Here is a 14,977-nt window from a genome sequence, read left to right as displayed (position 1 = left end):
AGAAATTGCTGCCTTAATCCAGGCACCTTTTGCCCACTGTTTGTCACATTAATGCCCTCCTGTTTGATATTTACTTCTTTGGACATTGCTACCTCACTCCTTTTGCAAATTCATGTTAGCATTGATGTCATAAAGTAAGCAGAGTGAATGTGTGAAATTGCTTGTAAAATCATCAAATGAAATGAAGAGCAAACATGATGACTTTTTTTTTTAAAGTTGAATAAGGAAACTGTCAGCAATGATGCACTCCTGTAATGCTTACTAGAGCTGAACAGTATATATATAAGTCTGTGCAAAAGAGGCAGCTAGGCAGAGCTCAGGATCCTCAAGGCTTGCCATAGTTGCAGAAGAGAGAGTAGCAGCTCTTTCTGCAACTGCCACATATCACTTCAAAGTATAATAAGGTAAGATTTATATGAACTATCAGTACAATTTATTTGAGGAAGCTGAGTGCATTATGTGCATTGTGTTGCCCAAAGTTTGCAACAGAGGTGTAGATCTTTCAGCAAATAGGTGTTTTCTTCTGAGGTTATGCTCACTGATATTTGGAGTTAATGACATCATCATTTAAATCTTTTAATGTATGGAATTAGTTCAAAAGTTAATGATTTGAAAAAGGGAAATCAGCAGTTTGGTTTGCAGAATTAACTGAAATCAGGAAGATTAACCATGAGAACATGAAAGTCAAGCATTGTAATAAGAATTTAAATGTCAGATACACAATTATTGATTTTTATATTTTTATATCTTTAGTATCTTCTGTAGAGATATTTAATTAATGTGAGTTTAAAAATATTGACTCCTTAGAGATACTGCCTAAATATGAATCAACAAGGATTAAATTAGCAGCATGCAAACAAATTAAATGGGTTTATATAGACACTGATTTAAAACTGTCCAAGACCGATTGCCACTCCATCACCCTACAGATTGTCACTCCACTGCCCCACTTTTATTAATTTGTCTGAAGCAACTATTATTTTCATTCAACTGAAAGATAAAAAAAAAGGAAATTTTATAGGACAGAAGTAAAATTAAAGTCTTTCAATAGTTATTGTGATTATTGTCTAAAATTTAATTTAGTCTTCCATCCTACTATGGAATTCCTTAGCCTAGAACTGTTGTATCTTACATAACTTTTCACAAAGAATTATAACATGGTAGGTAAATTGGATGTAAAGTACCCAAAAAAGTACTTTATTTATAATTAGAAATCATTACTATTTGCAAGCAGTTTCATGTCAATAGAAATCTATTTTATTCATTCATACATTTTCATATGAAAATATTTCCCTTTGTACTACTGTAATGTTATAATTTGTATTTTTAAACTGGAGAGAGATACAAATCTGACTTTTGAAAGATTTTTTGAAAACTCAATGAAATTAAGCTAGTTAAAACTGCACATAGATACAAAAGATACCTGCAGTAAAATATATTGGAAAAACTAGCAAAATCAGCTTGAGTAAGGAATTATTCAAATAAATGTCTGATCAAGATCTGAGAGAGGTATTTGCTCCATATTTCTGGTTGTTCAAACTGAGATGTCTTAAATTTTTCATTTCCAATCAGAAAGAAATAAATACATTTTCATTAGTCTAATATGCATAGGAACAAAATTCATCTGTGTAAGATTAGCCTTAGTTTTCCTGCACCTTGACAATGAGATTCCACACTTTTTAGCATTATACACTGGTAACCCAAATAACTTAGAGCAAATAACACCTTTCTTTTGATTGGGAAATTAATTGATTAGCTGGCATAAACTAAGCAAATGTTATTTTGCTGATCATCTCTTTTTCTCTATAAAACATGTTTGTGTTATCAAGAAGAAAATTACAATTTTCTCTTTATAAACTGTAGCCTCTTTAACTTGTCAAAAACTGGTGTTGCTGGTTTGACTTACCAATAGCAAGTAATAAATGAACAAAAAAACCTGATCCTAAATTTTTTAAGAACATATTTGACAGGAGGTTAGTAGTTTTCAAAAGAGCTTATTTCATTAATTAGGGTTCTCTTACTTGAAAATCATATTAATGTCAAAAAGCTTGAAATCTTTCTTTTAAGTAATCTCCCAATTTGGATTCTGAAAAATTTAGAAAGAAGCTGAACGTGCATTTAAATTTAAACATATTCTTAAGGGATAAAGTTGCCAGTGGGACTGTTCACATTTGAAAGTCCTATAGGCCTGAGACATAAGAGCTAGAGCCAAGATAAACTGAAATCACTGAATATCTCTTTACTGACTACAATAACTTTGAATTATTTTTAATAAGTTTTATATAAAGGAAAAACTTTTGATGTTTGATATTTCATTCCATCTCAGTGACTTGCATTTATGGCTAATCTGGATCATGGTTTAAAAAAGCTACAGGCAGCTGTGAACTAGTTTTTTTTAGTTTTTCAGGCTACATGAAAGTATACCAAACTGCTAGCCTTCTATTAAGCACAGAACATTTACTTATGTATAATAATCAAACTTTATTTGGTGTCTAAGTCCAAGTTAACTCATTTACAGTCGTATCAACTAGTGTGGGGGTCAATCAAACCATTTTTGTGACCACAACAGTGTTATTTCCCAAAGAATCGGGAGAGCTTTTGTTCCATTGCTGGAAGCCTATGACATGTGAAATCATGCATTTTTAGTGATAAACATTGGATGTCAGTGTTGCACCATCAAATTACAGCTCCAAATGAAACAGTGAAAATGGAGCTTAATACTATCATTTGGGTTGTAATAAGACTGACTACACCACCGCTATGGTATATGCTGGTACAATAACAGGGTATGGTATGTTCATGTGAAGGAATCAAATCTCATATACCAGGACACTGCACAAGGCAGAAATGAATCTTCATACACGCTGCTGAATAAATAAGCAACACTAGCAGTGGCTTCTGTGAAGAGAAGGAAACTGATTCCATTGCTTAATAGTAAAATCCATCAGAAAATCTTATATTTCTGATATTATTCATTAAGATTCTCTTAAAAATTTGGCCTCTCAAAGTACCAATAGTGATACATTCTTCCTAACTGTTGGTTATAATACCTGCTAGCAGTCAAGCTTTGCATCTCTAACTACAAGTTATTTTATAACAGATGGAAGAAACAGGTTTCATAAAAAATCTGCTATGAAGGGGCAGACTACTGGGGCAGAGTCGAAGTCCTACAGCAGTAAGATTTTTGTTGCAGGAATTTACTTTTTCAGAGATGTTCATATAGCCCCCTCATTTGCATTGCTCAGTGCAGAGGCAACTGTAAATCTCAAAATAGAGTAATCTCCACCTTCACTACACATTATTCTCTCATAACTTTATTATGGCTTCCTCTAGGCAATGGTATACTTAAATTCAGCCACTTGTGTCAAGGCATTATAGTAGAGAATACATATATTTTCACTCAGACTGCCTCATTTTATAAATCATTGAATTACAGTAAGTTACTCCTCCAGTGGAGCCACTGAAGTTTGGCACAGATTACACTGGGGAGGGTGGGTTTTGACTTGGACTGACTTTGCAACCACTTTACTTCAATGCATTCATCTGTCCTATCTCCCTTTGTTTTTCAGACTGTATCATAAACTTTCATAGGAAAATTTAACAGATGCCAGAAGGGCTTTTTCAAATACACAAGTATCAGCCCAAGTAAATGATGAAATTATTCCCAGTGCCTTTTTGCTGATGTGAACTCATTGCAACTTCTATTACCTTACAGCAGATTAATACCGTGATCCATAATGATTTTAAAGTTAGAATGAAGGAGCATTTGCTGTTCATCATTCAGTGAATGAGCATTTAGCCATTGAATGAATGGCATATTCAATTGCTTTGTGAAGGTCAAAATTACCTAACCAAATTTTAAATTAATTTTCTTTTATATACTTTAAATGTTCCAAAATAATTAAAATAAAGAATATGTAGTACTTCAATTTGCAAGTAGATTTCCTCTCATTTCTTCTTTATGCAAAGCACTTTTGAGTCTATTGATAATAGACTCATAGTCCCTTTTGCACAGGGTTTTGTGAGCCTAAAATGAATAGCATTTCTTTGTTCAACAGAACTTGTCCAATAGGGGATCATATGTCAACAGACTAATAATACTGCATTAAACAATGAAAATTGCAGCAAACACAATTTGGGTATTAGAGAATGCCTTATTCCCATTGGGGACTACTAACTAAAACTTAAAACTGTACAACTTGCATGAGTAAACAAGTCACTAAAGCAAGTAAGGGAGTCACAGCTTGGCAGTGGATCACCAAAGCATTTGTACAGACTGTAATACTCTGGACTGAATGTCACATTAAAGTCAATGAGACTGGCCAAGTACAGTGAGCGTGATGAAGACACATGTAATAATGTGGTCATTTCTGTGACACGGACAAAGCCAAAAGATTCACCTGTAACAATAAGAATTATATCTGGGATACAATATTTTCTGCTTTGTTTTATTACCTTTAATATGAAGTATATACCCCATATCTCATGTATCCCACAAAGGCCCATAATGGAAGCCCTTAGCTGAAATACAGTATTATGTCAGTAGTACGACAAACAAAACTTGACATTTCACATCATGAATTGAACACAAGTCAGTGTGCGGTTAAGTATTCTTTTTTTGCCTAAGGAGTCACACCTATTAACAAGTCATTTTTAAGGCCAGAGGCCCACTGCTGCCACATCTGTTCTTTCAGGAAAAAACAACAACAACAAAAACAAACAAACAAACAAACAAAAAAACAAAACAAAACAAACAAAAAAACCCACACAAAAACAACAAAACACACACACACACACAAAAAAAAACCTTTTAAAAGGAGGGTGCAGGGTGAGCAGGAAAGAATAGGGAGCTGCTATTGTGACTATCATTGACAAAGATTTGCTTTTTTCTCTAGTGAATGAGCTGGGGAAAAAATCACAGTCACACCAATACCCTTAGTTTTGCAATAAAACAGTATTCCAGATCTAGTGCTTGGCATCAGCAGAACACGGAGTAAAGGAAATAAGACACCTTTATCCTCATATTGCAAAAGAAAGTGAGGATGCAGTTGCTCTCAGGTTTCCTTGCATTCTAGAATACACATTAGAGCCTAAAGACTGGAACAGAGACTACATCTTTTGAATGCCTACCCAATCACGCAAGTGTCATCCACTGGACATGGAGCCCATCCTTACAGGGTCTTAATATATTTCTTCAAGTTTGGATGAGAATTAAGAATGTTTATTTTTTATGTAATTCATTCAGACATATGTAAAGATTATTAAATTTTTCTTTGTTGCCTTACTTCTGTTTTGACAGAAAATGAAAATGAAAAGCATTTATTTTGTTGCTGGGCTCCTTTTAATGATAGTTCAAGGCAGCTGGCAAAATCCTCTTCAGGAGACAGAGGAGAAATCAAGGTAAATTCTTAAGATCAAACTTCTAGAAATACTTGGTCTGAACTTTTTTTTTCTTACTGTTTGAAGCCAAATATACAATGACTTAAACACAGTTTTACACAGTGCTTAATCTACCATTGGAATTGGCAATTTTTTTCAATATTGCACAGCATAGCAGAGATGTTTTGGGTATTAAAACAATAGCTGAGTCAACCAAGAAGACTGTGTAATTGTGCAGTATCCAATCTGCTATATGGATCCATTTTACTAGACAACTAGTGATGAATATGTCACTTTCTTTCACTTTGTGACAGTAAAAAATAAGATTTTTAAAAGAAAAGTCAATGCACCTGTAGAACGTACTGTGACCATTGCCAGTTAACAATGTCTAAACTTTTCACAGATCATTCAAAGCTTCCCAGTCTGAACCATTAGATGAATCTAGACAGCCGAATGAAGTGAAACGTCACTCACAAGGCACATTCACCAGTGATTACAGCAAGTACTTAGATACTAGACGAGCTCAGGACTTCGTGCAATGGTTAATGAGCACTAAAAGAAATGGGTAAGCACTTTGGTCACACTGAAATAGATCTCCATATACAGAACCAGCCAAATATCTAGCTAAGTTTTTTTGTATCAGCTTCCCATTACAGATCATGGATAATCCTTGAATAAATAAAGTATTTGAGAAAAATTCATATATACAATCACAGAATCATTTAGGTTGGAAAAGACTTCTAAGATCATCGAGCCCAGCCATTAGTATAATGTTTATGTATTATTAAAAATGAGAAATATGTGCAAAATCATTCAAAAGGACTTAGTTGAATCAAAGTGCAGTATCAGTATATTACCTGATATGCCACCTAAAAAGATTATCTCAGCCTCTTTGGGGCAGATTGTTTCAGTGAATGAATTAAGTTCAATAGGAATAAGAGACATATATATAATGTACAGGTCTGGGCCATTAGGCCTTAACAAAACTTTCCTATCCATGGATACTCTAATTCTGATGTTTCATTTGTGAAAAGGGAGCTAAAGTTTAAGTTTTGTTGTCCACTGGATACTTTACCAGTATCACAAGTATAAGTTGGCATGTTTTTTAAAATATACTTTGATTAAACACAAACTACCAAGTTGAAAGCAAGAATGATGTAAAAGCATGTTGGTCCTGTGTTCTAGAGAAAATCTGTCCACAGAATCAAAAAATCTATTACAATAATGCTTTTAAGTTTCTCTGGAAGTCTTTAAAGTATAAAGGAACAATTTCTACACATTGTATTAATTTAAATCAATATGCATTAATATAATGAATATGATATTCATCTATCAATTATAGTTTTTTACAAAAACATGTAAATAACCAATAAAGGCTTATGCATGCTCTGCAGTGTACTAGTAGTAATGATCTAATGATTGTGGAATTACACTACAGCCAACAAGGACAGGAGGACAAAGAAAATGACAAAGTCCCGGACCAGCTCTCCAGGTATTCTATTTGCCACAACTTGTTACTCAAAACCAATCTGACCTCATTTTCAGTTAAACAAGAAAGAAAACAACTAGTATTCTTTACAAGGTTACCATAGACCAAGAAATATCTATGAAAAGATATTATCTCACAGCTGCTTTGCACAAGGAAAGAGGAAATGTCTCTATGTTATTTATTCCTCTACCTGTGTTCTACAGCTGTATACAGTGGATCCAAGGAATGCAACAGGATGAGAATACGTTTCAGAAAAGAATATTCCAAGTAACTGAATAGAGAATAACATAAAAAGAAAAACTTGGTATAGAAAAAGTCTGGGAGAAAAAAAAAAAAAGAGGAAAAGACGAGGAAAAAGTTGAGGGAAAGAGGAGGAAAAAGTTGAGGAAAAGAAAAACAGTGAGAAGACTAGTGAAAGGAAAATGGCCAGGCAACAATTTGCAGAGAGCTGATTAAACACGATGCAGTGTTCAGTCCTAAGCACTCAGTCTTATGTTACATAAACCACTCATTACAGAAAGGAGAACAAGACCTCCTGAAGGCCAGACTTTTATTTCTTGACTGTGGTTTTGAGAAAGAGTTGGGGGGATTGGAAATTTTAAATAAACAAAAGAGATATGAAACAAGTGTTTTTGCAAAACAGATTGAAATACCTATATTAATTCTTTCTTTTATCAGAAATTCCCAAAAAGATAGCCCAGATCACAAAGATCCTTAATTTCACAGTGTCAATATTAATAACAAATCTGTAGTAATGTTTCAGCTTCACTGAAACAGCATATCTGAACAAAATTAACATTTCATTAAAAATGTTCCAAACAACTCTAGTTAGCATGCTGATGAAAAGTGCAGATGGTACTAAATTAGGAGGAATGGTGAAATCCAGAGAAGAAAAAATAATAGAAGGAGATAGAGGCCCTGAAAATTGGGCAGAAATTAGCAAATTCTGAAATAGAAATGCTAAGGAAATTATTAGTGGAAAATATTCCATAATATGTGTACTTAGTGCAGTTGGCCTTCCTAAGAGTCAGTGTGACATAATTTTTATGTTGTATCAGGGAAGGAACCACAATGAGGTCTAAGGAGGGAGAAGGCAAATGTCTTCAATAAGAAGGAGTTGATCAGACTTGAAATTTTTCCAAGATTATGACTTGGTCGAGTGATTATTAAAAGGGTGTTCAAAAACAACTCAAAATGTAAACTTGAAAGGAATTAAGTCTGAATGGTTTGGCTAAGAAATAATGAAAATTAAGATAGGAAGAGAGCTGAATGGAAATGTTTAGGTTAACACAAGAGGTAACAAAAAGCATGTCTGTATAATACAATACAATTTCTTGATCATAACTAATTAATTTAGCAGAATACCATTCCAATGCAGCTATAATTGCTTTCTGCACCTGAACTTAGTTGTTCAGAACTAGTGCAGGAATCCAGACAAAACTGTGTTGCATACTACAGGCAATGCCTTCAGAACTGAAATATCTCAAGAAAAAATATATCAAGACTAATTTGAGAAGCAAAAAAACCCCTCTGTCTTGTAAGAAATGCTAGTCTGATGAGTGGGAAATTTAAATCAATAAAGTTTTTACGAAATATTAAGTTCTTAAGCAGACCTACAGTATTGCAGTATTGTATTCCTACTGTATTCTTTCAGCAATGCCATCTCCAAGCGTCATGCTGAATTTGAGAGACATGCTGAAGGCACCTATACCAGTGATATCACCTCTTATTTGGAAGGTCAAGCTGCGAAAGAGTTCATTGCTTGGTTAGTGAATGGACGAGGAAGAAGAGAGTAAGAATCCATCCATTCCTATTACTAAATTTTGCCTTGCATTTTGGGTTAGAAATCATGTCTGATGAAACCTTGATGTGTTTTTGATCATTCTTGCTGTACTTCATGTTTTTCTCTCTTTTGTAATAGAGGATATTCTGTGGGTATTCCAAATATAGATTTTAAAACAAACCTGCTCAGTATGCTGTTACACTCTAAAAGGTCAAGTTGTATTTAAGGTCAACACATCTAAAACTAAACCAGACTTTCCTCTACCTACCACCTTTCCCCCTTCACGTAACATCGTTTGCAGTCTCTTTAACTATCATTGATATGATTCAAGTCAGTGTCATCTTAAATTACCTTCTCTTTTTTCCCTTTTACCGTCAACCTTTTCCTCTGCAATATTTTCAAGATTAAATTTTTACCAGTGTCATCAGTTGTACACCATATGCTGGTGATCATTCCCAGTAATAACTGACAACTTCTTTTCCTCTTTCTATGCTCCTCAGAGTCTCCCCAAGTTTCTGCTGCCAAAATAACTATCATTTCCTATATTTTCCTTTTTAAGATGCCTCTAATTCTTTTGCTATGGTTTGCGGTTTCCTGGACACAGTGCTCCTCAGTTTTTACCTACCATGACTGATTTCTTTCATTTCTATCTTATTATCCACATACTCATTGCAGATTTCTCAATCCTTTTCACTTCATGTACTCATGACTTTACATCTTTTTTCATTATGGTCTTACACTTAGAAGAGCATTACCTTCAGTCTCCTGCAGGGACCTTCTGTCTCATCTATTTCCAACCCTGCCTGGTTAGGAGCTACACCATGCACATGCCACTCCCCACCTTTTAAGTGTTCTGTACTTATCTGTGCCTTTAGACTGTAAGCTCTTTGGGGCAGGGATTCCAGTTCGTCCTCTGATTATATATTCTACCAGCTGTAAAGTACTATGTAAGTCTCTTGCACTATATAAAAGTAATAATAAATAATAATAATAATAATAAAATACAATCTGTAAGACAAGATTGTGTGTTTTAGTTAAGAGACTAAATAGGTAAAAAGTAAATTTTGTAAATAAAGACAATTTCCTGAAAAAAACAGAGTTAAATAAATTAGGTAAGCTATACAGAGAAGGGAAAGGCTGGTTCCTCTTCCTAGTGATGTTCAGATTTGCACTTGTTTTTCTGTCATGTTTTATTTTCATGAGCAGAATCAGGTATTTCTGTATCAGTTTGAGAGAAATACAAACTACTGTGATGAACTGAACTTAGAAACCTAGATAGGCAATTAAATGTAGACCAACCTTCTGCTTTCCAATATTTAGTATTATTTGTGGTTGCAAATAATACAACCTTGTGTACAGCCTTCCTTGAAATGAACCAGTCTGTCTGTCTTTGGACCCAGAGCCCAGTGTGCTTCAGCATCAGCCCACCTTAATGGAACTCATTAAAATCTTCCTATATTTGATGGCATGAAACGAGAGAGGAAAGTTTTCTAAATCAAAGTCTTGACATACTGGTTTTTCAGTCAAAAATGAATAGAACAAGGGTCAGGATCTGATTCTAAAAATAAAATGCTACATTCTATGATTTTTACAGCAAACAAGCACACAGATTTTATACAGGTGCTTTAACTGAGCTATTTAAACCTACCTCCATGCCCACCCCCCAAAAAAATTGCTTCTCTTGATATCTACATTCTTATGCAATATAACTGTAAGTAAATAACTAGAACTCAAGTCCAATTAAAACAGAAAAAAGTATGAAAATTTGACTATAATATTTTAATAGTGATACTTCTTAAATAACATTTCTTAGTAAATCTACTGATGCCTAGTCTACATGGCATAGACATTGCACTGAGATATGTTTTTCCATGTACAGCTTTTTCAAAATTACTAAAAAGGAATTTAGACTCACTGGAAGGAAGTCCTCTGTTTTGAAAATAATGCCTCAAAAGATGTTCTGATAGGCATCGTGCTGTACTGAACCAGAATGTCAGGCTCAACCCTTAACTCCTTAAAATCACAGGAAATGTGCAGTGTATAAGAAACCTGTAATAAGGCCCTTTTAAATGGTTTGTATATTTTGATTTGCAAATTGATTGATAATTTCTTCCCTTTGAAGTTTCCCAGAAAAAGCTCTTGTGGCAGAAGAAATGGGTCGAAGACATGCAGATGGCACTTTCACGAGTGATATCAACAAAGTCCTTGATGACATGGCTGCCAAAGAGTTCCTAAAATGGTTAATTAACACAAAAGTTACCCAAAGGTGCCTGATTTTTATACTATACTTAATATACTGGGGTTTAAAATGTATTTGTCACACATAAGGAAAATACTAATTTTTCTCTTAAGTATTGATGTATCTCTTACAAGCTTTGTTGCAGACAGATTAACAAGGGTAAAACACTAAACTGAACTCATTCAAAATAGTATTCGTATTTTGTATCAGTGGTCAACCTCTCTAATAGTTTCCTATTTAACTTGAGAGGAGCTTTGCCACTGAATGTTGCCCTAAGTAAGGTCATCAAATTATTGAAAAATAAAGCTCTGCTTTGCATGGGCATTATAAAACCAGAAATATTTATTGGTAAAATTACACCAAATTGCTTGTTCTTTAAAGGCTGTGATATAAAACACTGCCTTAAAATGTGGCTTGTTATTAGGGAACAGTAATCTGAGTTCCTGAGAGTTAACGGTGAAGAACTCTGTTTTAGTTTGCCTATATATAGGCAAGATGATTTCTATGTGAGCTCTGTGAACAGGTTAGTATTTAAGAATTATTTGTTAAAATCAACTAAGCATTTAAAAATAATAAAATGCCAACTCGAGGCACATGTGAGTGGCCAGATTTTTTTAAATGTTGGATGTCCACTCTGTAAAATTTAATTACTCTTAGTCTTTGCACTACTGAAGCACCCAAAATGACTAGTTGATCTTGGAAATCTGAAACGACAAATATTTTCAAGGTATAGTTAAAATACAGTTTTTCTTAACATGATACTATTTTTGTGTCTGTAGTTCAGCATTGAAGCAAACAATTTAGAAAAATAATCTAATAGAAAGTACTACAAAGTTTTTCCTTTAGGAATAATTGTTTTCAATCTGTTATTAGAGAGAGGCATTGACAGGTCTGTGGAACTAACATCTGCTCACTCTTAAACAAAAAAAAAATATGTTCCAAACATATTTCATAAATCTTGGGAGACTTAGAATATTTCCTAATTGCTGCTGCTTTTTTTTTTTTTCCCAGAGACCTTCTGGAAGAATACCAGTAAAAAGGCAGAATAAAATGGGATAAATGAAGATCTTCATTGCATCAACTGCCAGTTATTAAGAGATTCTGAAATCTGTATTCTGTCATTTACATTTGGTGTAACAAAGCTATGTCACCTTGCATGCCAGGAAATAATTGTACTATAGTTTAGTGTTGCCAAAGGTTTATATATGGAAAACCTGATATCTAAGGGATGGTTTTCTTAACCGTTTAAGACTGTGAAAGTTTCATATCTTCATATTTTCCATTTACTAGGACTAAAGTAACTCCATTTATATTTAATGATAAAATTATTTTTCTAAAAAGTTTACTTCTACACACAAATAATTCAATCACCAATTATATGTGTTATTCATGAGGAGCTGGCAGTTACAAATGCCTGAGAAGTGAATATCCCTCTTAAACCTTTGTTATAAAAAGGCTAAGCTTTAAGGATATTGAATTATAGCCTTAAATAAATTTTTTCAAGCTTCTTTTCTGTTGACTTTTCATGGTATATCCCTTGTGCCTCTTTACACTCCATTTAATTTTATTCTAATATTTTAGTGTCACTGAGATCTTGAAAGTGGTTTGTTTGGAATGACAAAACAAACTCAACATTTTGTTCTGTCACGTTTTCCCTGTAATGATTCCCAGGAAAGAGCTGTGTGAACTCTGAATTACCTTTAGTTGACAAAAAAATCATGTGAGATGAAGCTAGAGGAGGAAACACGACTGAAGAGACAATTATTCTTAGTAAGTATAAATTCTGGTTTCTCAGCAAAAGCAGGAGGATGGCTTTGAAAAATATTAAGTGCAATATACTCAATAAGTGATGAAAATTGCCACATAATTTCTTCAAATTTTATAAGATTTCCAAGTAAACCCAACTCAAAAGGCCCCCTAATCTGAGTTGTATTCTTTCCTGCCTTCTTCCTCTGAAAACCACTTTGTCCATCATCTCTTGCATTTAGCAACATTGTTTGGGACTTGTCAGCACAACCGTCATTTCAGTAACCTGTGCCTTCTCCAGCTCGGTAACAGAACATTTTGCATGCAGATCTCTGCGTTCCCAGCAATCCAAACGCTTATACTCTCAGCTGGCCAAAGCATGGTTTTGTAGGTATGATTGTAGCTGCAACTCTCAAATAGCCACAAGTGCTGTTACATAGCTCTTACTTCCAGTGACTACCCAAAACTCCTTTTCTCCCCTCGCTATAACAGCAATACAGCAGGGATCTATATTAAAATGTCCTAAAGGGCAAGTGTTTCAACAGAAAGCCAATGGGCTTAACAAGTATCAAGTAGAAGTTGATGTGAAGCAGGACCGTTGCTGAATCAGAATTAGCACCTATAACTTTTGCTAGGAATAAAGTGTTTGTAAAATGAGATTTTTAAAAGCATCTGAAACTTTCAGTGATCTAGAATTTTTGGAAAAATACTAGACTGTACTTCCAAAGTGCTACAGGAATTAATATATTGTAGTTTCAGATCAGGACTGATCACATCCAACTTGGCATCTGGAACAGCTTCTTGACAGCAACAGAAAGCTGTTCTAAGATCCCAACTTTAAAAATTAAAACTCAGTAGAACCTTGCAATAAAAAAAACCATAGTAGCATCCAAAATACCACTGGAAATTAAAAAAAAAAAAGGGGGGGGTATGTATACATATTTTACATATTTGTTGCTTATTTAATCCCATTTGTGTATAATGTTTTGGGTCCAAGTGCCTCTGGAACTAAAAAAAATCAGTTGTACACAGTTGGATACACACAGTCCAGGCTAAAATGGTACTAACAACACAAAGCTTCAGTTTCCATAGACTGAATAATTGTCTTTGAAATGTTTTATTCCATTATGTCCAGAATATTTAGTGCTCTGAAGGACAGGATTCCTAAGTTACAAATCCATTTTCCTGTGATGTCTGTCACCAGGGTATTTGAGCTCCTCCTGGTGATGGCTTTGTCAGCTATGAATATACTGGATTTTCCACATTTTTAAAAATTGTATGCTTTAGGAGCAGAGAGGTATTTAATTTCTCAAATTTATGCCCCTTGTCTGGAACACAACAAAAACATTTAACCTTTAATTTTCTAAGTCCCAATCTAGAGCATGAATCAAAAGAAGCCCTTTCTTCAGAAGAGATGAAGCTGAGCTTGTAACCAGAAAATCCAAACACATGTTTTAGCTCAACAAGATTAGGATTTACATATCCTGAAATCACAGAGCAAGTCCACATGGGAATAATCATGAGTTATGTGCCAGATGTTTCTCATACATGCTACATGAAATTCAGGGAATGGTACAAATATAGGGAGAAATAAGTTACAGACACTTTGTCTTTACTACACAATAGCTAGAGTCCTCTGCGTATCTGCACATGTGCTACCTATGACTTCCAGGTGGCCTTATATTAAAAAGTGTTCCCAATATTATCTCTTTTATTAACTGCATTTTATTTGCTGAATGTGCAATATCCTTCCTTTTCCACACTATTTACTAAGTATCTGGAAAAATAAGCATAGTGAGGTAAAAAAAAGACAACTGGGATTAATACAAAAAGAAATTTACAGAAACCTGAGGTATTCTAATCATTAAACTGTGCTCTGTGGACATGTGGTGAGAATCTACAGTTGCCTGAAAAATAATTTGATAAAGAAAAATACATAAACTTGAAAGAACTGAATGACAGCTGCTACTAGCCACATTGAAATGGTTGTCCCAGTGACACAATCACATAAAACAGGATTTTTTCTCATTAGCTTTCCTGATTTACAGTTAACACTCTCTTCACAATCCTCTCAAACAGAACCAGTGCAAAGACATATTACAAAACTTTCCTTATGCCATTTCAACCTCAAACGCGAAGAAAAAATAAAAATTATTTCATAAAAAAACCCAGACATTTTTAATATATTTGTAGACACTTCTAGTCCAGCAGAACTTGAACACTCCACAGTGCTAATAGCACTTTTGCCTTCTCTTCCTCACAGCTCATTTGAAGTGCTGTGAATCTGTACAAAACTTTCTCCAGTACATATTTTGTCTCCCATAGTCACACATGGAGACAC

General features: G+C 34.2%; 1 protein-coding gene across 1 annotated transcript; it reads left to right on the top strand.

The window, feature by feature from the left end:
* Positions 1 to 307: 307 nt before the first annotated feature.
* Positions 308 to 12,406, top strand: GCG (glucagon). Its single transcript, XM_051786811.1, has 7 exons — positions 308 to 404; positions 5,300 to 5,400; positions 5,783 to 5,944; positions 6,818 to 6,871; positions 8,523 to 8,660; positions 10,774 to 10,917; positions 11,902 to 12,406. Exons 2-7 carry the CDS (start codon positions 5,303 to 5,305, stop codon positions 11,924 to 11,926), a joined length of 621 nt encoding a protein of 206 aa, XP_051642771.1. The 5' UTR covers positions 308 to 404; positions 5,300 to 5,302; the 3' UTR covers positions 11,927 to 12,406.
* Positions 12,407 to 14,977: the final 2,571 nt, after the last annotated feature.

This window comes from Manacus candei, unplaced genomic scaffold (genome assembly GCF_025592945.1).
Source record: "Manacus candei isolate 608988 ecotype Guabito, Panama unplaced genomic scaffold, ASM2559294v1 h1tg000023l, whole genome shotgun sequence".
NCBI classification, from domain to species: Eukaryota; Metazoa; Chordata; class Aves; order Passeriformes; family Pipridae; genus Manacus; species Manacus candei.
This window is presented reverse-complemented; position numbering and strand designations above follow the sequence as displayed.

What these genes read in the sequence shown, in the direction of transcription:
- GCG (XM_051786811.1), top strand. Translation starts at nt 5,303, where the DNA reads ATGAAAATGAAAAGCATTTATTTTGTTGCTGGGCTCCTTTTAATGATA. An exon ending in ATGAGCACTAAAAGAAATGG is followed by an intron (nt 5,945 to 6,817) that starts GTAAGCACTTTG and finishes ATTACACTACAG; the next exon opens with CCAACAAGGACAGGAGGACA. An exon ending in AATGGACGAGGAAGAAGAGA is followed by an intron (nt 8,661 to 10,773) that starts GTAAGAATCCAT and finishes TTCCCTTTGAAG; the next exon opens with TTTCCCAGAAAAAGCTCTTG.